The 24,025-nt window shown below is 33.7% G+C and overlaps 3 protein-coding genes, 1 long non-coding RNA gene and 1 pseudogene across 5 annotated transcripts; 2 read left to right on the top strand and 3 right to left on the bottom strand.

Moving 5' to 3' along the window:
* Positions 1-2,036: 2,036 nt before the first annotated feature.
* Positions 2,037-2,919, bottom strand: LOC140971498 (uncharacterized). Its single transcript, XR_012174318.1, has 2 exons — positions 2,742-2,919; positions 2,037-2,536 (listed from the first exon to the last, which is right to left on the bottom strand). It is a non-coding gene; the product is annotated as an uncharacterized lncRNA (long non-coding RNA).
* A 5,127-nt stretch (positions 2,920-8,046) lies between these two features.
* LOC140971500 (uncharacterized) lies at positions 8,047-9,536 on the top strand. Its single transcript, XM_073433787.1, has 2 exons — positions 8,047-8,314; positions 9,220-9,536. Exons 1-2 carry the CDS (start codon positions 8,147-8,149, stop codon positions 9,271-9,273), a joined length of 222 nt encoding a protein of 73 aa, XP_073289888.1. The 5' UTR covers positions 8,047-8,146; the 3' UTR covers positions 9,274-9,536.
* On the bottom strand, positions 9,220-11,712 carry LOC140971499 (spermidine hydroxycinnamoyl transferase-like). The gene has a single exon (XM_073433786.1). It carries the CDS (start codon positions 11,276-11,278, stop codon positions 9,926-9,928), a length of 1,353 nt encoding a protein of 450 aa, XP_073289887.1. The 5' UTR covers positions 11,279-11,712; the 3' UTR covers positions 9,220-9,925.
* An 897-nt stretch (positions 11,713-12,609) lies between these two features.
* Positions 12,610-13,964, bottom strand: LOC140958312 (spermidine hydroxycinnamoyl transferase-like; annotated as a pseudogene).
* A 2,552-nt stretch (positions 13,965-16,516) lies between these two features.
* Positions 16,517-23,904, top strand: LOC140971502 (SART-1 family protein DOT2-like). Of its 2 annotated transcripts, none has more exons than XM_073433788.1 (13): positions 16,517-16,639; positions 17,484-18,396; positions 18,936-19,077; positions 19,388-19,442; positions 19,697-19,810; positions 19,929-20,025; positions 20,108-20,174; positions 20,246-20,305; positions 20,400-21,015; positions 21,636-21,994; positions 22,776-22,996; positions 23,524-23,608; positions 23,806-23,904. In XM_073433788.1, the coding sequence occupies exons 2-13, from the start codon at positions 17,528-17,530 to the stop codon at positions 23,878-23,880; spliced, it is 2,760 nt and encodes a 919-aa protein (XP_073289889.1). In that variant the 5' UTR covers positions 16,517-16,639; positions 17,484-17,527; the 3' UTR covers positions 23,881-23,904. The 2 variants fall into 2 exon arrangements, with proteins under 2 accessions (XP_073289889.1, XP_073289890.1); XM_073433789.1 differs by having other exon boundaries at positions 19,700-19,810.
* The last annotated feature ends 121 nt before the right edge of the window (positions 23,905-24,025 follow it).

The following is a 24,025-nucleotide window of genomic DNA, read 5'->3' on the forward strand; positions in this document are numbered from 1 at the left end:
TTTTTAAAATTTATAAAAGTTAAACTAGGCATTATTTTCTCAAGATAAAGATTTTTCCAATTTTTGTCCATTTGAACATACTCAATAGATTACATCAATTTACCATGTGATTTTACAGTTATACAAACAAAAATATACTAAATTATGTTCTAACTTTGCAAAACTATGTAAATATTTTATATTCCATTATATTGTAAATTATTAATTGACTCTATTTCATGTTCATGTGAAATGGAGAAAACAACCGCTCATAACCCATACTCAACAGTCGAAACCCATAAATCCTCCAAAGGTAGACAGCTTGGATCGTACCTAAAGCTAATGAAATCCGAGAAAATCAAAACTGCAGTAGGAATTACACCCTCTCTTCCGCCACTAGTGGACTGTTGCACATAAAGGCCGACAAAAGCAACGTTTCTTTACGCGAAAAATGTTTCTGTTAACTAATCACAAGATAAGGAATTCATAATCTCCCCCTATTAGTACTTTCTTTTCTTGTATTTTCACAATGAATACAGGGGTTGCTTCTGCTTTTTTACAAGAATGAACAATTGGATAAAAAAAATGATTTTTTCTATGTACTCATAAGATAAAAATACATTTATAGGTATATAGATTAGTACGTTCATGTGATCCACGATAACTGAAGATAATTTATTGGTGTAAAATTATTTTCTTCGTTTGGGTGTGGTTTTAGTTTTATTTATTTTGATAATTGGGTTTTGAGTGGAATTACTGATTTTATGTGCATTTCTATTTATCGAATCGATAATAAATCATTTTACATTGAATATAATTTTATGTTAAACACATAAAATAAAATGATGTAGAATTTTATAGGAGTCGTTTGTGTATGAAATAGGTTTACAGAGTTTTGTTGGTTACCAACGGTTCAAGTGGTACACCATCTGTGTCAGCTTCGAAGCCCGAACTTGAACCAGTGCCCAGGTCCGAGCAATGCTCTTGTATGTTGCAAAGGTTGCATCGTTGAATGCTCACTTTGCACTTCTATCAGCATATGTGTGTGATCGACCGCTAGTAAGCGTCATCAAGATTGAATTGGTGACAAGGAATATGATGCATCCAAATTGTTGGATCACTATCGGATGGATAAGATCAAATGTGTATCATAATCATCACAACAAATCAAATGTGCATATCTCACAAAGTAATAAACATTCACGATCGATATGAACAGGACTATCGGGTGTAGATTATATTCTTCCACATCAAAAGCCAGAATTCATCACAAGCATGTAGGTTTCCGGAATGACGGAACCTCAATCACCATATTATAAACAGATGGATTGAACCATGTAGATTGGAGTCATGCCATAAGCTTGTGGACCTTTCACCAGTGGATGCAATTTGGACCCCTAGATTACCACCAAACATATCAGTTCATTTGGGTCCAAAAAGTTGTATCCTCCTTCACAAATTGATATCACAATACTTCAAATCTATAAATAAGACCTTAACATTCTCCAGTCTCTTGTTTTCCTTCATATCTCGATAAAGAGAGTTCATAAACGCCTATACTTAGAAATTTTGTGTGGTTTGTAGTTCTACCACAATAATAATTACTGCATTCCATAAGCATCTTAAAGAAAAATAATCCAACTCTTCAATTTTAAACTTACGCTCTGTCAAACTATTGTTGTCATTTTCAAATTACTTCATTTATACTGCAATCTTAATTAAATATAACCCATTTCAAACGGGTTTTTTGCTTTCATCTCCCCTATACTTGATGTATTTGTCACTTATCTCCCTTGCATGTTATAATTTTGCACTTAATAAGGGAGTTAAGTATCGATACATTAAGTACGTGGATGGTGAATGTAAAAATACCAATTCAACTTACCATAGTGGATTAATGGACTCAACGGAGACAATATAGGATGGTTAAATTTATAAACATTTGGCAGTTTTTAGAAAGTCCAAAGAACAGGGTCAATCAAAATCTTTATAACAGCCATGCAAGACCCATGGTGAAGCCTAAGTTGAATAATTTCTTCAAGAATGGGGAAAATGGGGACTGAAAGCCGAAAACTATATAAATATGGTCTTGAAGATCGCAACATATGATCTAAGGCAACTCAATAATATAGACTGCACAAGAATTCTCCAAGCTAAAGATCCTTATTCACAGAGTTCACGCAGAAGATTATCCAACGTGATACAAGATAAAGAGGTAGAGACGTACGATATGTATTTATTGTATAATTTTGGGGACTTGGCCTTTTTTTAAGATACTAAGAGCGTACTCTGCACAGTCGATGAGATCTTCAATGTTGTGAAGAGATCGTTCTTTAGAATGCAGCAGAAAAATGGCTCGAGCCTCGGCTCTCTTGGCTAGCCTTGCTGCTAAGTTGAGTGGCAAATCAGGTGAATTGATGCTCCTCAATATTTGGCGATACAACATCAGTACCCTAGCTCGGTTCCGTGACAAATCCTCTGCAGTTGCCCATATCAAACCTTTCGCCATTGTTAGATTTCCCTTTCAATAGTCGCGTGATTATATGTTAAACCCAACCTGTGCAGAGTATTTAATAGCAGAGTCCTCACTTAGTAGTGTCAGATTAAATACAAAACAGGCACTTTCCACGCATCAAACGACCCAGTTTCACTCAGTACTTGTATCAAACACATTGAACTCAACATATCATCAACTACAGCTGGCATTGCGTTCACAATGGAGAAATTAATGGCAAGAGTTTCAATGAAATATTACCATTTACCTCGAGTAAACAAGATTTTTGCCTGATGAGCTTTAGGATGTAGATATACTCTACCAGCGGTACTTGGAAATTGAACTAGATGGAACGAAACCAAACAAGCTGGTTTGGGTACGTTTTAAGTTGATCATTCTTTTATAAATTAATCGAATAAAAATATTGATTTTGTTCAAAATTTAAATAAAAAATATCCAAACCAAACTAATTTTATAAATATATTAATTTTAAATGGTAAAGGTATTTTATTTCATTTTTAAGCATAAGTTTGTTATATCTGATTTTATTTTTTTTTCTTAAGTATTTTTCTTAATTATTAAGAGATATTTGTTGATAGTTCAAACTTTTTAAAGTTCAAGTGCTTATTTTGAGGATTTAACTTTTTATGCTAACTTTGTACTGAATTATCATAAATTACATTGCTAAATGTTTGAATATCAATGTTAATATTTAAATTTATCTATTTATAATAGCTAGTTAACAAATTTTGAGTTATATTTATAAATGAGAAACCTAAAAATTTATCTATTTATAGTAGGTAGCTAAATCGAATCAAACTAATATTTCAGGTTTGGTTCGGTCTGTCTCTAGTAAGAGAGCAAAACCTTTATGATAAAACCTCAAACCTAACCAAATAATATAATTTTTGCAAATTGTAAACCATACCATCAACGCTTAAAAGCCAACCCAAATCAAACCAAACCAAACCTATGTTACGATTTGGTTTGGTCCTTTCAAATTTAGTTTTAAAAATTGAAAAATATAAAATTTATTAAAGTAACATTTGTTATTAATTTCTCATACCGTTAATGATAATGACAAAACTAAAAATCAAACACTTTATTTATATATATAATGAACATATTATATATTTATAAAATCGGTTTGATTCAATTTGGTTGGATTTTTTTAATCAAAACTTTGAAACAATCCATTCCATTTTAATTAATTTGAAAACTCAAATTGACTAAAAACCAATTCAAACAAACTATTTCTAAGCAACCCTAATATATAGTCGTAAATGGTTTGAATGAATTTACATTAATTTGCTATTTAGAATATCGTGTAGTTCCAGTTTTTGCCAAAATCCGAATCAATCCAATTCTGCTTCCGCTACGCGCTGCGCTAGCTAAACAAAGTGTGGAGCCCTCGCAAAATAATCCGCCAGCAATGGCTGCATTGGGTGGAAAAAATGCATAGGAAGTCGATAACAGCACAGAAAACAGTTTATGACCAATATCATTTTAAAGTACCATATTCAGCGGGAAAACGATGGCGTAGTTTCTAAAAAAAAATCAAGAAAAAGGAGAGAAAAATCCAACAATTCAGGTCGCATTTAGCATTCTGATCTGTAAAAGAATGCAGGAAAAAATAGGATACAAGTATAAACGAACCAATACTTGTTAATTCAAGGTAAAGTGCTCAATTTCCCTTGAACATCTCGATTTCGATTCTTATGAAAGGAAACAGGCGATGTGATATTTTTCTTTGTAATGGGTTCGATCCGGCTTGCCTTGGAATTACTCTAAAGGCTATATGACTCCAAGAAAGGGAAGGTTTGAGGATTAGGTGTGAGGAATCCAAGTACTCATCTCAACACATGTACAAGCACATTCTCAACTCAAAAGATAGTTTATTACAATCCACCGCACATGCTATTTCACTAAACTTCAGAGCAAAGCACCATAACCGATCATGAGTATCCATTAAACTTGAACATATCAAAAGCGGTTCAAGAGTCAACTGGAGAAGCAAATGACTCAGGGAAATATTTCAAGAAAAACAAAAAACAGAGCTTAAAACTTAAGAGAGCGAGGGAAGAAAGAAGTAAAGAGAATACTGTCTTTTCTCAAAGACCTTAGGTTACAAACAAACGCTCAAGAAACAATTCATCTGCAAGGTAATGAAAACTAGGAATTAACTTGGCCGAAGAAAATACCACTGTCAAATTCTTTCTGCCGCAGAAGAAAACCCAGCGTGTTGCAGATACGTCAAAGGTACTCTTTTGAAATTAAATAGTAACAGACAATGGTTAAGATCTCAGCATTTGGAAAGTAGCACCTTCATTATTTCCAGTTAAAACACAATTAAATTACCAACAATAAAGTGGATTGATTCAATAAGTCGTGAAAATCTACAATCCACATATCATGAATCTATGCAGAGTTATGCAAACTTATTGGATTGAGACTGCACACCTCATATACGGCTAGGACAACCCAATCAAACCAGTAGAGGTGCCACGCTTTCTGGGATCGATCAATTACCATCAACTAAGCAAGTTCTGTGCGGTAATGTACAAATGCTATTGTTATAAGGCCAAAACATTCTTCAAAACCTATGTTAGAAGTGTTAACAATCATAAGATTCAGCAAGTAGTATATTGTAATAGTAATTCTGCAAAGTACACAAGCACACCTGAACTATTATTATGTTCCAGGTTTAAAATCAACTTATTTCTGTAGACTTTGAAAAAAAACTACCAACGAATGTTCTAGACCTATGATCAAATTATTTATGTAGATGTAGAGTTTGAATTTTTTTTTTACCAACAATCGTTCCACACCTATGATCAACTTATTTCTGTGGACTTTGGAAAAAATTATCAACAAATGCCACACGGACCAAGCCAAACACCTACATTCAAGTTTATACACAGGTTACCCCATAAGCCCCAAATAGATACAAACCCAAAGACTAGCCAAAACATGTTAACCAATAACTAGTGATGTTTATATCACACAACGTCCACAAACCAGACACCAAAAAATTATAAGCATTATAACACCACACAGCACAATAACAGCAGGGAGCTGAACATGCTATCTATCGTGTGAAATGAAACGACTGCAGATTCAAAATCTCCTCACGCTATCCCAATCCACAAAACCTAAAACAAAAATAAAGATGGATTATTGCGTCAATCAATATGCAAGAAAAAACGCAAAAAGCCGCAGAACCACACCAAAATGTCTAACTAACACACGATTGCAAAATCGACTGATAGGCGATAAGTATAGTAGAGAAAATTCGAATTAGAGTCTATTAAGTTCCTTCAGACAGGGCTGAGGAGCTGAGAGAGAGAAGGCTTGGGCTCGGAGTTCATGCCGATGATGATGACCAAAGGGATGAAACCATAGTGAGTAATGACTTTGGCCTTCTTCATCGTCCAGGTGCTCCACTCCTTCACGAACCTCGCCGCCACAGCTACGGTGGATCCATCCTCATCCGCCGCCGCGGACTTCTTCACAGATTTCCCTTTCCCCGCCTTCAGGGACACCTTCGATGCCATGATTTTTCTCTCTATGTTTAACAAAAATGCAAGGAACGCCCCAGAAGCCAAAATAGGTCAAGACTTTTGATGCTGCCAGATATATTTTCGTTAATCCAATGCCCAATGGATCGTGGAATTATTGAGTTTCTCTCTCTCTCGTAATTATTGAAATTTTGTGAATATTTAGAATTAAATTTACCACTAATTTATGTATCGAAAAAAATTAACATTGATTTTGAAAATATATAAGATAGTTTCTTATTGAAGATGAAATTTATAATATAATTTATATGAGAATTATATTTTTCCTACATATGAATATAGTAGTTTATTAATAACAATTTTTATTAAAACTAGTACCACTTAACACGCGAAAATTATGAATTTCAATTATAAACTTTTAGTTGAGGATATTAAATTGTTATATAAAGAACATATATAATCCATAAAATAATAAAATTACTTACTAATAGCATATGTGAGCATAATAGAAAAATCCAAGATTTGATGATTGTAAAAGTCATTCATTCTTTATATATAACAGTATCCATTTGCAAGCGGTTTAGCTACGTGATGGTGCATTCGATTATGATATTTTAATGATTTTTAAATGATAAATTTTTGTTGATTCTATAAATTTTTATTGATTTTTACATAATTTCACATATTTATAAATAAATTTATGTATATTCCTGTAGCTTTTTTGTAAAACTTTTTTTAGATTTTTGTAAACTTTTTCATAAAATCATATAGATTTTATAAATACTAATAATTAATTGACATTGATAACTTATCAAGTTTGATATTGTTTTTCAAAATTTTAAATAATTTTACTTATTTAAAATTTAAATAATTCAATTATTACATGTGTATATATGTGAGTTTGTATATATGTTTGTAAATTTTTGAAAATGCATCTTTGTATTAATCTGCAATCTCATGTTTGAACTGATTATATATATAAATATTTATTTATGTGAAAATAATATTATTTAACATTATATGGATATAATTTTTGGAAAAAATTTGATGATTTACAGATTAATTTAAAATACTAAAAAGAATTATAATCAAATTTTAGTCAAAAAAATTAATAAAAAATTATTTTTATTTATTAAAAAAATTACTATTATTGTTAATTTTATGTGTCAATAAATTTTTTTGTTTTTATATATATAGTATAATAATTTTATTAAAAAAATTCATAATTATAATTAAAAACTTTGTTAATTTCAAGATTACAAGTAAGTTATAAAAAAAAAATTAAAGTGTAATTCTTAAACAATATTGACGTAGAATTTAAAGATTAGAAGTTATAAAAAAATGAAGTATAATTTTTAAATAACAAATGAAACAAAATATTTATCAATTATATCATATATTTTTTAAATATAAATTATGCCTTAAAATCTTAATTTTTTTTATAATGTTTGTTGCGAGACTATTCAATTATTAAGAATACAGCTCGGTTATTTTTTGGATCATATTTTATTATTAATCTAAATCATAAATTAAAAATCATAAAATAAATTTCAAAAATTAAAATTTGATATTAATAATTTTGATTTGAAACTATCGTAAAATAAAAAATTAATAAATGAACCATCGGTGAAAAAAATGCAAAAATCTGAAAAGAAAAACAAAAAAATGTACACATATATTATACATTTTAAAACGTGAGAAAGTGATAAAGAAATATGAAAGGAGAGAAGATGGGTGATGTGAGATAAAGCGAGGAAGAAAGAGCTTATGAGTCAAAAATTTTAAAAATTCATCTTATTATTTGGGTTGAACCAAATATAATTTTTGATAATTTATAATTATATGTTGTACTTTGATATTTGTATGATAATAAATTTCATATATTTATTAAAAGTATATTAATTTAAAAAAAGTATATTAAAAATTTAAATAAATCTAAAACTGAAGTTTTAATTTAAAATATCAATATCGAATACCAGATTATTTTTTAAAATTATATAAAAATCTATTTTGAATACTTAAAAAAAACAAAACTAAACAAAACAAAAGTCTTTAAACAGCGCATTGATAATTTATAGGCTTTTGAAGAGAGGATTTCGAGCACCATAAGTAGAGTGTAGAGTCACAACATCGATAATCCTTGCTTCAAGCGAAGATGGGGGGAGGGATGGAAACGAACAAGAACCGTTGGATCGAGGATTGGTCCACGGCTAGAGAGAATCTGGAGCACAATTTCCGCTGGACCCGCCGCAATTTTGCGCTTGTCGGAATATTCGGCATCGCTCTGCCCGTTCTCGTCTACAAGGGCATCGTCCGAGAATTCGTGAGATTTTATTTTCGTTTTTGCTGTTTTTTTAGTTTTGTTCTGTCTGTGGCTTAATTCTGTTTCTCGCCTTGCGATCTATGGTGATTTGAGTTGGTTTTTCCAGAGAAACGTGATCGATAGGTTTGGTTTGGTCCGTTATTAGTGACTTTTGTGTTGAATTTCCCGTGTGGTTTGGGAGTAACGTTTTTTACAGATTTGTTAAGGACAAGCTTGTTTAGATATTAAGAAACGAGCTCTGCACTAAAAAATTGAAGAGTTTTCCCCCAAATGTTGGTAGGATTTCAGATCCTCCTTCACCACTATTCAGCGAAAAATATAGATTTCTGCTTGTTAGCTTATCTTAAATAGTTAATTACGAGATTGGGAGAAGGAAAGAGTATAGGAAACCATATTCATTAACCAAATTTCAAGATATATAAGAAAGAAAACCTCACATGAATAGAGGATGGGCTCGAGGCCGACCAAGGTGTATATGTTTCAACTTCTGTAAAAGCGAGTTTTGTTTCAGATAGCTTTGATATGGGTGAGTTTAGAGTGGCATACACAATTGGTGCTATGTATATTCAAGATGAAGCACATTTGGAAATCGATAATCATAAAGATAATTGTTTCTATTGTCTAAACTGCTAATGAACCCTAGGTTCATTTTCATGACAGCATCTAATATGCATAAATATTTGCATCTTTGCTTATTTTCCAGCGTTGATCTCAAATCTGGAATGTAGATGCTTCTCTATTTCAGTTGACTTAATATCAGTTGACCTCTAAAACTTATGCTATATGTTGAATGGGAACTCTGTGTAACTAAATATAGCCTTTACTTTATCATAAGTTGTTTCTGCTTGTAGTTTACACTTTTTAAATCTAGATTATCATTCACCATTTGCTAATTTTGATGACAGCACATGCAAGATGAGGATGCGGGGAGGCCATATAGGAAATTTGGATTCCTGTAACCATGCTTCAGCTTTTATCTCAAATAAAATGTCTCAGTGAATGTAATACTTTACGCATTTTCCTAGACCACTGAGTACTGCATCACTTTCTCGAATTGTGAACCTTTGTTTTATATACTACTATATTTCACTTGTTAGACCTCCTTTTTTATGGCCATCAAAATTGAATCATTTTGTGAATGTGATAAGTTCAAATTTGTAAGCCTGTGACATGTATGGATGGCTACATCTGTGATAAATTAACTTATTTTGTTGTGTTTCTACCAATATGCATGAATTTATTCATTTTTGGTTGTGGTGTTGACTACTGTTCGTTATTTAGGTTACGCGGGTCTCTTACAGAGATCATATGAATTAACAAAAATTACACCCGCAAGTGTGGCATAACAAAATGTTAGGATTGAAGGAAACATAACTTGTTGGTTATATTTGGTCAACTGTTGCAACTTGCAAGAACATTAATTTAAATAATCAATAGAAACTGACATACCTTCTTGGATTATTGATAAACATTTGCAAATGCTAAAAGCTAGAGTCACGGATATAGGTGTAGATACTACATATTGATAATTACAAAGACAAGAAAATTGGTACTTGAGTTACTTATCATTATTTAAGTTCTATATATATTATATAGTGCCAATTCCTAGTTTTAGATATCTTCATAGAAGAGTCTTTTGAAATCTTCCATACAACCAGCTTGCAGGCATAGTGCAATAACCATAAAGCCATCCCCATCGAGCCCTGGTAAGATCAAAGAATCACCATCACAATCATGAGTTCCGGGGCCCATAAAGATTTCCTTCCCCCAACCAAAATCAAGGCCATAGAGCGGAAGTTCCATCCAGCTTATTACCCCTAGATTTGGATTACCGTAAAATGGCCCTTGATTCGTCTTAATGGCATGTATATCTTGTAATCTTGATAAATCTTTAAGATTTTTCAAGTAATCAAGAGTGGAATACACAAACTCGCTGGAGACCTTATTTATTGCTTCTCTTATTCTGCTTGCAGCATAGCCTGATGGTCTTGTTACAAGATCCCCTGAGCAGCCAGTCGCAACCACATCGACTATTGCATTGCCAAAGTATTTTTGAGGTAATGGTGGTTGAACTCGATTGCGTATATCTAAACAAATTGCCAATCTAGTTGGCTGCTCATATATGTGCCCACGAACTCTGCATGCACACCTCCATATGTGTGCTGCTATTGCCTCATATCGTGTAAAGACACGATCACCATAATTAAATGGCCTCGTTTTGTTAGCTTCATTCTTGAGCATTTCAACCTGGGTTTTTGTCAGCTTCAACATGGCAACAGTAGTTTCCTTTTTCCTTTCCCTTTCACAGTTGGATTGGCCAATCAGAAGTGGAGGGGGATCAAACTGCTTGTGCTCAAAGCACGGTTGTGCAGATGGAGGATCCCCAGCCCGCAACAATTTCCTATCAAGAAAAGGTGCAATGCCTAATGAATCTCCGCGAGCTAGGTTAGCCCATTCAAAGATAAAATGAAGGGCACTTTGCCCGTCAACCACAGCATGGGATATAGAGTAACTTAGAGCAATCCCACCACACTTGAATTTTGTTAGCTGCACGATGACCAAGGGGATTTCTTCAATGGGTGCTTTGTAGTTTACTGGATGAATAAGGTGATGAAAATAGGGAGATGGAGTGAAATCACCGAGGATATCTAAGTCAGCATCAGTCTCTGCTTCTATCAACTGAACACCCTTCCCATTGCACTCAAGCACGAGGTGAGCCCCATCTAACCATCGCAACCGACCTGCCAATGGGAAAAAATGCACCAAGATTCTGCTCAAAGAGGTTTTTAGGGTTGTAAAGATGGTGTCTTTTTGTGCGAGCCATGTTCCTGAAGGCCGATAAAAGTATACTGTTGGGATGTGAGCAAGAACACCGGTTTGGTCAAATTCTGTTAAGGACATAGGGCCATTCCTTGTTGGCTCTACTGGCTGGACTAGGCAAGAATTATTCAACACAACTCTCATATTGCTAATATAATTGATAATTGATATTTGGGTGGATAGCAGTTATTGTGTGGCATTTAAAGTGTCGTACTTTTGTGCCATTTATGTCTTGTGACCTTGTTTTTAGGTAACTGAAACTGTGTTTTGAACTGTGTGAGGGGTTTGTTTACCATCAATGGTCGGGGCTCTTGGATGGAATGAGCTTTCCATGACTTCTAGTTTTTCCTACTTTTCGCTTAAAGTACACTTCGTCCACTCCTATAGCCGCTTTCAATGTCCCCTATCTTTGGTTTCCTGCATATTTGCCTTGAAAATTTTAATCAGACTATATGGTTAGCAGTTAACAAAAAATGCAAGTCCCTTTGCCATTAGTTGTTCCAACAATTTTCGGAGAAGTGAAAATGTGCAACGAGTGCCCACCATCGGCCAGCGATGTACAAGGGACGTTGAATTTATCGGCCTTGTCTTACTGATTAAGAAAACTGGATATAAGACACTTTTTTTCCTGGAAAAAATGATGTTTGATTAAGCTTTTATTCTAAAAAAACATTTAAAAAGACGATAAGAAACTAGGAAGTAAGGGTTGTGATTGTCTATTTTTTAGTAAATGGAAGTCGCCAAAATTTATTAATATTCCAATTTTTTATAAAATATGTATTTTTTAAATTGATATAGGTATTTTAAACGATAAATCAATTGTTTAAAATAAATCTCAATTTTATAAATTCTTTAATAAAAAATAAAGATATTTCGGTTCAACATATAGTTGGAACTTGGAAGTAATGTAAACTGTTTTCCAATAAATAAAATCCAGTCTCACTGTTGATTTGTTCATGGATGATCATTCTGATAAAATAAAAAATAAAAAAATTGGCCAATTCACTTCTCACGCATCGGTGATCCTTGGCTCCTTGCCTCAAAGAAAGACGAACACGGGAACCGTTAGATCGAGAAATTGTTTCTGTGTGTTTTAGCCCTTGGTGACTGGGATGGGATGAATGGTCACATCCATGATACATGAACTTATTTAATTGTGACATTGATAACTAAATGATGTGAACGTTGTATTTAGCCGATTGTTGCTTAAAAGAACAACATTAATTCAAGTGATCAGCAACCGTCAAAAACAATTCAAGTGATCAGCACAAACTACCATACCTTCTTGTTTTATTTATAAAGCATTTACAACTCGCATAATACTATTAAAACGAAAACTTTTTTGAGACGTCTTACGAATCAATTTTGTGTGACGAATATTTTATTTGGGTTTCCTATTAAAAAAATATTGCTTATCATTATAAATATGGACATGATAGATTCGTTTTACGGATAAAGATCGATTCCTGCTTGGTTTAGAAATTTTCGTAGAAGAATTTCTTGAAATCTTCCATGCGATTGGCTTGCAGGCACAGCACAACCACCATGGATCCATCTCCATCATGCCCTGGTAAGATCAAAGAATCACCATCACAATCATGAGTTCCAGGGATCATAAAGATTTTCTTTCCCCAACCAAAATCAAGGTCATAGATTGGAATTGTCATCCAGCTTATGATCCCTAGATTTGGATTCCCATAGTATAGCCCTTGATTCGTGTTCATGGGATGTATATCTTGCAATCCTGATAAATCTTCAAGATTCTTCAAGTAATCAAGAGTGGAATGCACAAACTCGCTCGAGACCTTATTTATTGCTTCTCTTATTCTGCTTGCAGCATATAGCCTGATGGTCTTGTTACAAGGTCCCCCGAGCAACCAGTCGCAACCACATCAACTATTGCATTACCAAAGTACTTTCGAGGTAGTGGTGGTTAAACTCGATTGCGTACATCTACACAAATAGCCAATCCGGTTGGCTGCTCGTATATATGCCCACGATCCCTGCATGCACACCTCCATATGTGTGCTGCTATGGCCTCATATCGTGTAAAGATACGATCGCTATCATTAAATTGCCTGGTTCTGTTGGCTTCATTCTTTAGCATTTCAACCTGGGTTTTTGTCAGCTTCAACATTGCGTCTGCAGTTTCCTTTTTCCTTTCGTTCTCACAGCTGGATTGGCCAATCAGAAGAGGGGGAGAATCAAACTGCTCGTGCTTTGAGCACGGTATCGCAGATGGAAGATCCCCAGCCCGCAGAAATTTCCTATCAAGAAAAGGTGAATTGGCTAATGAATCTCCTCGAGCCAGGTTAGCCCATTCTGAGATGAAATGAAGGGCACTTTGCCCATCAACCACAGCATCGGATATAGAGTAACTTAGAGCAATCCCACCACACTTGAATTTAGTTAGCTGCACAAAGACCAAGGGGATTTCTTCAATAGGGGCTGTGTAGTTGATTGGAGGAGTAAGGTAATGAAAATGGGGAGATGAGGTGAAATCACCGAGGATATCTAAGTCAGCATCAGTCTCTGCTTCTATGAGCTGAACACCATTGCCATTGCACTCAAGCACGAGACGAGCCCCATCTAGCCATCGCAAACGACCTGCTAATGGGTAAAAATGCACCAAGATTCTGCTCAGAGAGGTTCTTATGGTTTTAAAGACGGCCCCTTCTTGTGTGAGCCAAATTCCTGAAGGCTGGTAAAAGTATATTGTTCGGACGTGAGCAAGAAAACCAGTTTGATCGAATTCGGTTAAGGGCATAGGTCCATTCCATGTTGGCTCTGCTGGCTGAACTAGGCAGGAATTAATCAACACAATTTTCATATTGCAAGTATATTCGATCTTTGGATAGAGTTTAGTTCTTGTCTGGCATGATTTTATGTCTTGTGACCTTGTTTTTAGGAAACAGAAACTGGGATTTTGAACAGCTTGATAGGAGAGTTTTCCATGACTTCTAGCTGTTCCTTCATTTGGTTAAGTGTACTTAGTCCACTCCTTTAGAAGCTCAAGTGTGGCCATCTTTGGTTTCCTGCATATTTGCCTTCAAAATTTTAATAAAAATTTGTATGGTTAGTTGTCATAAAACTCAATCCCCTCTCCCATCAATTGCTCCAATAATTTATATGAAGCCAAATAGCGAATTTCCTGTGATACGGATACGAGGAACGAGCGCCCGCAGTCAATGTAGGGTGTATTTGCATGGAGAAATCGTGTATAGAAAGCATTTTAAAAAAAAAAAACATTTGATATTTGATTAAGGTTTTATAAAAAAAACACTTAAAAGTTAAAAGCCACAACAAAAAACTAGGAAATATGTCCATGTTTCGGTTTAAGCTTTTAATTTTTTAACTTTTTTTTATATAGAAAATTTCAGCTTTTATTTTATTTGCATGAAGGAACAATATTCCATTTTATTATATTCCTTCACACCTTTAATTTAATACGAAAAGAACTAACTAGAGTGTGAGCAAATAAATCATATGATTAAGGTTTCAATTTGAGAAGGCTAACAAATATCATTTGTCGGGTGGAAAACAAACGAACGATAGTCAGATGAGATGACAATTTTTGTCTCTTGGCGATGTGGATTATCTTTGTTGTCAAAATTAACTCTTAAATATGTATTTTTTTATTTTTTGCCAATTTTATTCATTTTCCATTTTTCAATGAGAGTACTGTTGTGACACTAGACAAGTCAGACACATCAACGCTATATCAGATAAAATAATAATAATAAAATAAGAAATAAAACAAAGACGGCATAATAAGAGCAAATTTTGACATCATCTTACTATCTTACTATCGAATTGAAGTTGAGACTAATTTCTAATTGATTTGGTGAAATTTATTTAAAATTACAATTGTATCCTAATTAATGAAACTTCTTTTCCCTAGAATAATCTTTCTTTTTAAAGTTTTAATTTTATCTTTATTTATATTTTTAAATCAAATAACATCTTTATCTATATACTCTTAATTAAAAAATATGAAACAATAATTAATTTGAAAAAAAATAAAAATTAACATGTTCATATAATTTTTCGAACTGTATAAACTATGCTTCGCATGTAAAGATGTACTAATAGAAAAAAAAATCTGCGCAAACATACATGACCAAAATTGTAATGTTTTCGTATCTTTACTATGAATATTAATCGAGAATATTATTTGTAACTATGGAGATATGTATTTTTTTTATTTAAGTTATTGGAATATTAGTTAGAACACATAAAAAGCCTATCATAGAATACTTTTCCTTGTTTTTATTTTTATTGTGTCTCATTGGTAATTCTTTTAGATTTTTTTAAATATATAACTCAAAATTCTTTAAATATATATTTATTGAATCGTAAGTCCTCTTTGTAAAACAAGAATTATTTAATATATTTTCATTTAAGATTTATAAAAATTTAATTAAGATAAATAAATAATTATTAAACGTTATATTAGAGTATTTAAATCTGTAAACTGTGTGACATGCGTTGTTTCTGTAGCGCTATTTGATCACGATTCTATCGCAGACCCTTATTCATTATTATTTAATAATATTTGACCAGTTTTGGCCATTATTATCGTAATAATATTTGACTGAGATGTGCCTATTTTCGTGCTTTGGAATTTAGCAATTTAAAATGGGGAACGACATCTCTTATGCACTTATTTTTTTGAAACGATCTCATGAAAAAATTGTGTGAGACGAATTTCTATTTGAGTCATCATATAAAAATATTATTTTTTATGTTAAAAGTATTATTTATTATTGTATATATGAACAATGTTGACTCGTCTCACAAATCTTTATCCAAATCTTTATCTGTCAAACTATTTCACTAGACCTACTACTATCTTATAGGTTCGAATTTTCGTTTTTGAAACGCAACTTACCTTTACTATAGTCTATATATAGTTATTTTGGTGAGCTATCAACAACCATTATAACATTGGGATATTTGTATAAATAAGATTGTGGAAATTAAGTACTCATTACTCAATAACGACCTGATGGAGCTTGAATTTTGGCGCATGTTTGTTGGAATATTAAGAGTGTGATAAATATTTTATTATGATATAATTTTTAAATAAATGTAATATTTTTTACAATTTTAATTTTAATCAATAAAAAATTACTTTTAAAACAAAACGTGTGTTTAATTGTATTTAATAACAATAATTTGATTAAAAACCAATTTTATTTAAATATAAAATCGAGTTTTTAATTGGATCTATCACATATATTAATTTATCAATAATTAATATATTAAATAAATTATTTATAATATTTCATATACCATTTTATTAATTTATCGTTAATTCATATTCGAAATAATAATAATAATATGTTTTTTTTTAAGCATGAAGTTATAAACCTAAATTCCCAAGTATATATTGCCCCAACTACAAAACAATTCGGAACTGTTATTTCTTTCTGCTTCTACATCACTTTTATTCGTCTGATTGATTCCCGCAGTACAGGAATCAGGAATCCGTTTGATCGGCAGGTGCTTGCGGAAATTTTAGCTTCAATCAAACCATTTAGCTAATTCATCTTTGTGGGTTATAAGAATTATCTTAATTTTTTTCTGCAGTCGAAACCCTAATTTATGGGCTTAGTAACTGGTAGATTGGTCATCGCAGTTTTTATGTGTGTGTTTGTATTTACATAAATTGCAGCTGGCGATTTTTTAGTTCTGTCTCAAACGAAATTTGAAGGGGAATGGATTGGGAATGGGACATTATAATTTTTCGTAACTGGAGGCAGATTTTTTTTTAATGAAACGGTGTTTTATGAGGTCATCGGACTTGGTTGTGTGATATGTGAAATTCATGTTTTTATGTGATTACGAACGGATAAGGAGTGCAATTTTATCTGCAAATGAGAATACAATATCTATGATCTGCTCTTCCTGGTTTCTAGTTTTCAGCTTTAGGTTAACTATGGAACTTAAATGTGAATTCTTTGACCTGATTAGTATCTGTTATGGTATGTGAAATATTTGAAATCTGATACTCTTTTGTGAACAGTTTGTGACTGTTCCATTTTTATATGTTCTTCCTATTTGAACATTATCGTTGGGTGCAGACTTGCATATCTCTTTAACTTTATAAAAAATCGATGAAAAGTTTCACTGAATTTCATATTCCAAGGAACTGCATTTAAAGTTATCTAACGGGCTGTGTGTTCATCTCCTGAATGCTTTTCAATGTACTATCATGTGTATCTACGATGTTGCATTTTGTGGATGCCAATTGATTAATATAATTCTTAACAATGCACACTTCTGCATGAAGAACACAATTATTATATCCACCGCACATTGATCTTTTTAGGTTTGTTGATAGCAGGTGTACGTTTGGCTGAATCTAGGTGTGAGAGTAGTAGTGCTGAGATGCGGTTTGAAGATGACACTCCTACTAGGGAGAGGTGGACCGGAGACTACGATGAATCAGAAGGAAATGAGTCTGACGAAAAACCAGATTTGGGTAAACATCGAAGCAAAGATAATAACAAGAACAATGCTCACAGGGAGGAGAAAGATCACAAAAGTAGGGATAAAGAAAGACTAAGGATGATTGAGAGCTCGAAGGAAAGAGAGAAAGAGAATAAAGATTCAGAATCAACTAAGAGTAGAAGGACGGACAGAAACGAGAGAGTAAAAGATGAGGTTCGAGATAGAGTCATGGGGAAAGATGTTGATCGTGAAAAGCGCAGGGAAAGGGAGAGAGATAAAGAACGAAGGGATCGAGGAAAGGAAAAGGAGCAAGAGCGGAGGAGGGAGAAAAATTTGGAGAAGGATGGTGATAGAGGACATGATACAGACAGGGGCTGTGACAAGGTCAGAGACAAGGATAAAGACAGGGAAAAGGAAAGGGATAGAGCTAAAGATAAAGAGCGGGAAAAGCAAAAAGATAGGGAGAGGGAAAAGGATGATGACAGAGACAGGCTTAAGGAGGCAGATGAGAGAGAAAAAGGGAAGGAGAAAAATAGAGAGAAAGAAAAGCAGACAGCTCAAGAGAAGGATAGGGTAAGAGACAGAGGTAGGAATGATCGTAGACAGAAGGATGGCGGTCGTGAAAGGAGCCAATGTGTGGAGGAGGATGTTGTTAATCATGTTCAAGATCATCAATCTGCTAACGAGGTTAATATCCCTGATGATGAGAATGCCTCCAAAATTCTCCAGCGCCAACAAAATGCTGATGTTGAGCTTGTTGCTGCAGTACCTCTTGATTCTTCAAAATTGGAAAAACGCCTTTTAAAGTAGTTACTTTTTACTGCTTATTTCTAAGATTCATTTCTATGTTCCTTTTCCTCGCCTATTAAGGTTAAAATTATGTTCATGGCTGTTTCTACACTTCCCTTGCGTACTTTTTATTACAAAACAAGAATTTCATATTTTAAGAGTACTTTTGTCTGTCAATTCAAGATTACAAAAAAAAAAAAATTATTCCATGATGATCAGATACATAATAATCTTTATGAAGTTAAGTGGTGCTTTATGGTTGCATTAACATTCTCGATTTATCAGTACCGATGTGGCGATGTCAATTAATGCGGTATAGGAAGACATTTACTGGTGAAATTTAAGATGTCAGGTTATTGGGTGATGTTTAACTGGAATGTTAGATGTGAATAGTTTGACCTTTAGAAGAGGCATCATTGACTTCCATAGTTTTTAATGTGTAAGGATAACATGTATTTTGCATGTTCACCGTGAATAGATTATAACTTCTTGTTTTCTTTTGAACTTGAGAAATCCATCAATAATCAATAAGCCTAAGTGGTTGTTTGTTTGATAGAATGCGAGAAGAAAGAATGAAGAAAGCAGCAGAAGGTGCTTCTGAGGTTTTATCATGGGTGAACTGGAGCCGAAAACTCGGACAGAAAAGGACCTCTGAAAAGGAAAGAGCATTGCAGCTTTCTAAAGTATTTGAAGAGCAGGTGGATTCTCTGAAACTTTTATAGAGTTTTGTATTTTATAATGGACTAATAACGAACGGCATGCACATATATTAGATTTAATATGAAATATTATTTATGTATATTAAATATTTAAATTATCATATAAAGCGTAATTATGCTGAAATAATTTTTTCCCAGCTGGAGTTTTATTTTATTATGTTCTGTTTTCTCATGACAATAAGTGCATCAGGAGAACGGGTATTTGGGAAGAGAAAATTGATGTGTTTTAGAGATTGAAGTACGCTCATTTCAATGGATCTTTGATCGCGTATTTATTTGTTTGTAATAGGACAACATGAATAATGAAGGAAGCGATGATGAGAAAATAATGCAGCACACAGCTGGTACGTCTTATAATTCATGCATTCTCTTTTCCTGTTGAATTTGATTTATAACACATTCATTTAGGTGCCTGGTGACAAATGTGAGTTCATTTTATAATCTGAAATTTCATGAGTGAATTGAAATTGTCATGGAAAAAGATATGGATTTTTTTATTCTTGAATTGTAAAGTTTTGGATACTGAACTCCGTGATGAATTCCATGGCTGTGTGAGTATGAGCTTTGATCTGACATTTCACTTCATTTTTTTCTGTAGAAGATTTAGGTGGGGTCAAAATTCTTCATGGTCTTGATAAAGTACTTGAAGGCGGGGCAGTTGTCTTGACGCTCAAAGATCAGAACATACTCGCTGATAGTGACATCAATCAAGGTGAACCATTGGTTCTTCTTTTTTTTTTTCTATCCTTGTGCTTTATTTTTCCACTTTTACCATTTGGGTATTTTTTCGGCTCAGATATCTTAAGGTGACGTTACATTGTATATACCAGAGGTTGATATGCTTGAAAATGTGGAGATTGGTGAACAGAAACTACGGGATGAAGCTTATAGGGCCGCGAAGAAGAAAACGGGTGTTTATGATGACAAGTAGGATTAATCAATTGTTAATCTTAATTACTTTATATGAGGTCTAGATGCCTGACTTTCTATTCTCTCATCATTAAATTAGGTTCAATGACGAACCCGGATTCCCAAAGAAAATGCTTCCGCAATATGATGATCCTGTCACAGAAGAGGTTAATTTAATTTCTTTTTGTTACTTACAGTTGTAATTGTGCACAGGTTTACTTTCTTCATCTGGTGACAGGGGGTAACTCTTGATTCAAGTGGACGTTTCACTGGTGAAGCCGAAAGAAAATTGGAAGAGGTAATGTTGATGTTGTTGATGTTTGCACTAACTTGATTAAAATATCTGCATTGAAACCAAATATATTTTGGCTAAGTTTGTAATTTAATGACAGCTTCGAAAAAGAATCCAGGGGGTTCCTACTAGAGATCTCAACGAAAGTCTCAATTCAATTGGGAAAATATCGACAGATTATTATACCGAGGAAGAAATGATGAAGTTTAAAAAGCCAAAGAAAAAGAAGTCCCTGAGGAAGAAGGACAAGCTGGACATAGATGCCCTTGAAGCAGAGGCGATATCCTCTGGATTAGGTGCTGGAGATCTTGGTTCAAGAAGTGACGGGAGAAGACAAAATCTTAGGGAGGAACAAGAGAGGATTGAGACAGAAAAGAGAAGAAATGCTTACCAATCAGCATATGCTAAAGCAGACGAGGCTTCTAAAGCGCTTCGACAGGAGCAAATCAATTTCATACAGACAGAAGAAGATGATACTTTTGTTTTCGGTGATGATGATGACGAGCTTCGAAAATCATTAGAGAGGGCAAGAAAAATAGCCTTGAAGAAACAAGATGAAGAAGAAAAATCTGCTCCACGGGTTATAACCCTTCTTGCCACTTCCTCTAATGATTCCCCGGCAGACAACTCAAATCATGGGTCTGGAGATCAACAAGAGAATAAGGTTATCTTCACAGAAATGGAAGAATTTGTCTGGGGTCTGCAGATTGATGAAGGTATTCAATTGTGATTCATCAAACCTTTACATCTCTTGTTCCATTTGTTTTTCTTTCCCTAACACTAGAAACGTAGTTCAATATTTCTTGGAAGTGAGAAGAGAGAGGATGTTACTGGGATGAGCAGTGATTAAATGATAGGCCTGGTTCTACAACATTATGTATATTGTTCCATAAACCTTGTTGGTTTCAAAATGTTTCAACTAAAAGAACGCATACTATGAGCTTTTCCTCTGGCAACTTTGTCTCTCTAAATCCTCTTTTCTTGGATATTTGAGACAGCGCTGGTTGGTTTAGGGTCAGTATACTGGTTTGACATTATTTGTGGTGGTCACACTGTCATCATAAGATTAAATTTCATGTGTATCTCAGTTTATTATGTATATTTTTTCCCTTTCTTTGTCTATAGAACTTGTTTATGCTTGTATTTGCCACAGCTCTCTTTGGTAAATCCAGTTCCATGTTGTTTAGTGGTATCGTTTTTATGGTTGTAATATCAATTTTCTTCTCCTTTCAAACAATTATGCATGGATTCTTGAGTTTATTCTTTTTAGCTTGACTAATTGCTCAACCATGATTTATTGTTAAGTCCTGTATGTCTGATACTGTTTACTTTTCAGATGCTGAAAATCCTGACCAGGAAGATGTTTTCTTGGAGGAAGATGCAGTACGAGATAGCTTTGATCAGGAAATGAAGGATGGAGATGTTGGCTGGGCAGAGGTAAAAGAAACTGCAAAACATGAGATACCTGCTAAGGAGGAAGAAGAGGTTGTTCCAGATGAAACAATTCATGAATCTGCTGTTGGGAAGGGTCTAGCTGGGGCTCTCAAGCTTTTGAAAGACCGAGGAACACTCAAAGAAACTATTGAATGGGGTGGTCGAAACATGGACAAGAAGAAAAGCAAACTCGTTGGCATCTATGATAATGATGGAGCTAAGGAAATACTCATCGAGAGGACAGATGAATATGGACGAATTGTGAGTGGTCTTTTATAGACAAGCAATTAACTTTCGGTGCATTTAATATTTATATTATCTGTTACCTGACACACGAATAAGAACGGTAGGAGTAAGATATGAAAATTAATTTGAACTCTATTGAACATGTCTTTACAGAACCGATATTTAAGAATGGCAACCCGAATAAGTTGAACCACTCAAAAGTATTAAAATTCTTGAAAATGCTTCAATCTATTTTTGCTAGACTTAAAACTAATGAAAAAAATGTTGTTTTGTCGTGTTACAGAATAACAACCATCCATTAATTCTTTTGAAACATAATAAGAGAAGATTATGATAGCAAGCTTTGATTTCTTACTTGATTTATTATAAAACAAGGTTTTGCTAAACACTCCCTGAAGGAATTTTAATCTTATTGTATTTATTGTTGTTTCTGATATTTTTTAATTCTAGAGTTTTTGATATAACAGCGTCGGTTGATTTGGATATTTTTAAAGAATAATGTCATGAAATGTTGTTGGTGATGTGGCTATGGTTTTCTGCTAGTCGGTTTCTTGTCGAAGTTCTTTTACTTCATGAGGTCTTAATGTGGAATCTCCTGAAATGAATACATAAGTTTTTATTCATTTTAACCTGATCTCTACATGTTGCTATTTTATGTTATGAAATTAAGTAAATGTTTATGATTTCTTACCCCGAAGCTTATTTATAGTATTGGAGCACTTAAAGTGGTATTAAATTTAAAGAGCATGAGAATGCCAACTTCAAGCTCTAATGAATGCCTCTTCGTTTGCTGCAGTTGACACCAAAAGAATCTTTTCGGCTTCTTTCACATAAGTTCCATGGGAAGGGTCCTGGAAAAATGAAACAAGAAAAGCGTATGCGGCAATACCAAGAGGAGTTAAAAGTAAAGCAAATGAAAAATGCGGATACTCCATCTCTTTCAGTGGAGAGAATGAGGGATGCTCAAGCTAAACTACAAACACCTTATCTTGTATTGAGTGGCCATGTCAAACCAGGGTATGGTTCACTTTTCTCTTCATTTACAATTCCAGTGTAAGATTATTTTTTGCCTGAACTTTGTGATGTGACGAGTTACTCAAGCATCAGAATCCCAACAAAATCTTCAAATTCTGGAAACAGAACACAATATTAGTTGCATGTGCAATATAGAACACAATATTAGTTGCATGTGCAATATAGTGTTATCAATTCTTTTGGTGGAATTGCCTTCTTACGAGCACCCAATGAGAAAAAAATTGCATTTGTATATTCTGGCATTTATGGGGGCATTTTACAAAATCTGGTGCTATTTCGTGGAAAAATTCTGAAATTTATGAAAGATTTTGACAGCAGAGTAAATTTATTGGTCTTGGGATCTGCAAAATGTGTGCGCGTGTAAACTTTTTTTGTTTGTGTATAGTTCTTTCGTCTGTTTGGAGCCATTATATTGTTCTGGGATCTGCTTTTGCCGTTATATTTTATTTCCTCTGTTTAGAGCCATGCTATTACTGTTATTCTTATTATTTCAATCATCTCCTTTTCAGTCAAACAATTGATCCTGGAAGTGGCTTTGCGATAGTTGAGAAGGACCTTGCTGGAGGCTTAACCCCCATGCTTGGTAATAGGAAGGTCAGTGTTGCAAGATTATGAGTTTCTGTTTTCGGTCTTTAGTTTCACGTATTGTTTGCACCCCTGTTCATCTTGCCACTTATGTTCGACGACTCCTCCAGCTTCTCTCTCGATTGTTTCCTCTCTCTCAAACAATCACATTATACTTCCCCGTATGACCTTGTTTCAGTAACATGGTATAATTATTTTCACTATAGGTCGAGCACTTTTTAAATATCAAACGCAAGTCTGAGCCAGGAGATGCAGCTGCCCAAAAGAAGCCTAAAACTTGAGCGAGACAAGTTCTTGGCCATTTTTTGTGCGCAGCCTACATGTTTTTATCCTCGAACGAGAGGTAACCACCATGTCCGCGCCTTTGAATTGTATTATTCATGTGTTGGACATCAACTTTAAAGTCCCTATTCCCCATATGGATTT

The sequence above is a fragment of the Primulina huaijiensis genome, chromosome 2 (assembly GCF_012295235.1).
Source record: "Primulina huaijiensis isolate GDHJ02 chromosome 2, ASM1229523v2, whole genome shotgun sequence".
NCBI classification, from domain to species: Eukaryota; Viridiplantae; Streptophyta; class Magnoliopsida; order Lamiales; family Gesneriaceae; genus Primulina; species Primulina huaijiensis.

Excerpts from the sequence above, each read along its gene's own strand:
- LOC140971500 (XM_073433787.1), top strand. The coding sequence starts at position 8,147 with ATGGGGGGAGGGATGGAAACGAACAAGAACCGTTGGATCGAGGATTGG. Across the intron at positions 8,315-9,219 it reads AGGGCATCGTCCGAGAATTC|CACATGCAAGATGAGGATGC; the intron begins GTGAGATTTTAT and ends TTTTGATGACAG.
- LOC140971499 (XM_073433786.1), bottom strand. The coding sequence starts at position 11,278 with ATGAGAGTTGTGTTGAATAATTCTTGCCTAGTCCAGCCAGTAGAGCCA.
- LOC140971502 (XM_073433788.1), top strand. The coding sequence starts at position 17,528 with ATGCGGTTTGAAGATGACACTCCTACTAGGGAGAGGTGGACCGGAGAC. Across the intron at positions 19,811-19,928 it reads TGATAGTGACATCAATCAAG|AGGTTGATATGCTTGAAAAT; the intron begins GTGAACCATTGG and ends TGTATATACCAG. Across the intron at positions 20,306-20,399 it reads CCGAAAGAAAATTGGAAGAG|CTTCGAAAAAGAATCCAGGG; the intron begins GTAATGTTGATG and ends ATTTAATGACAG.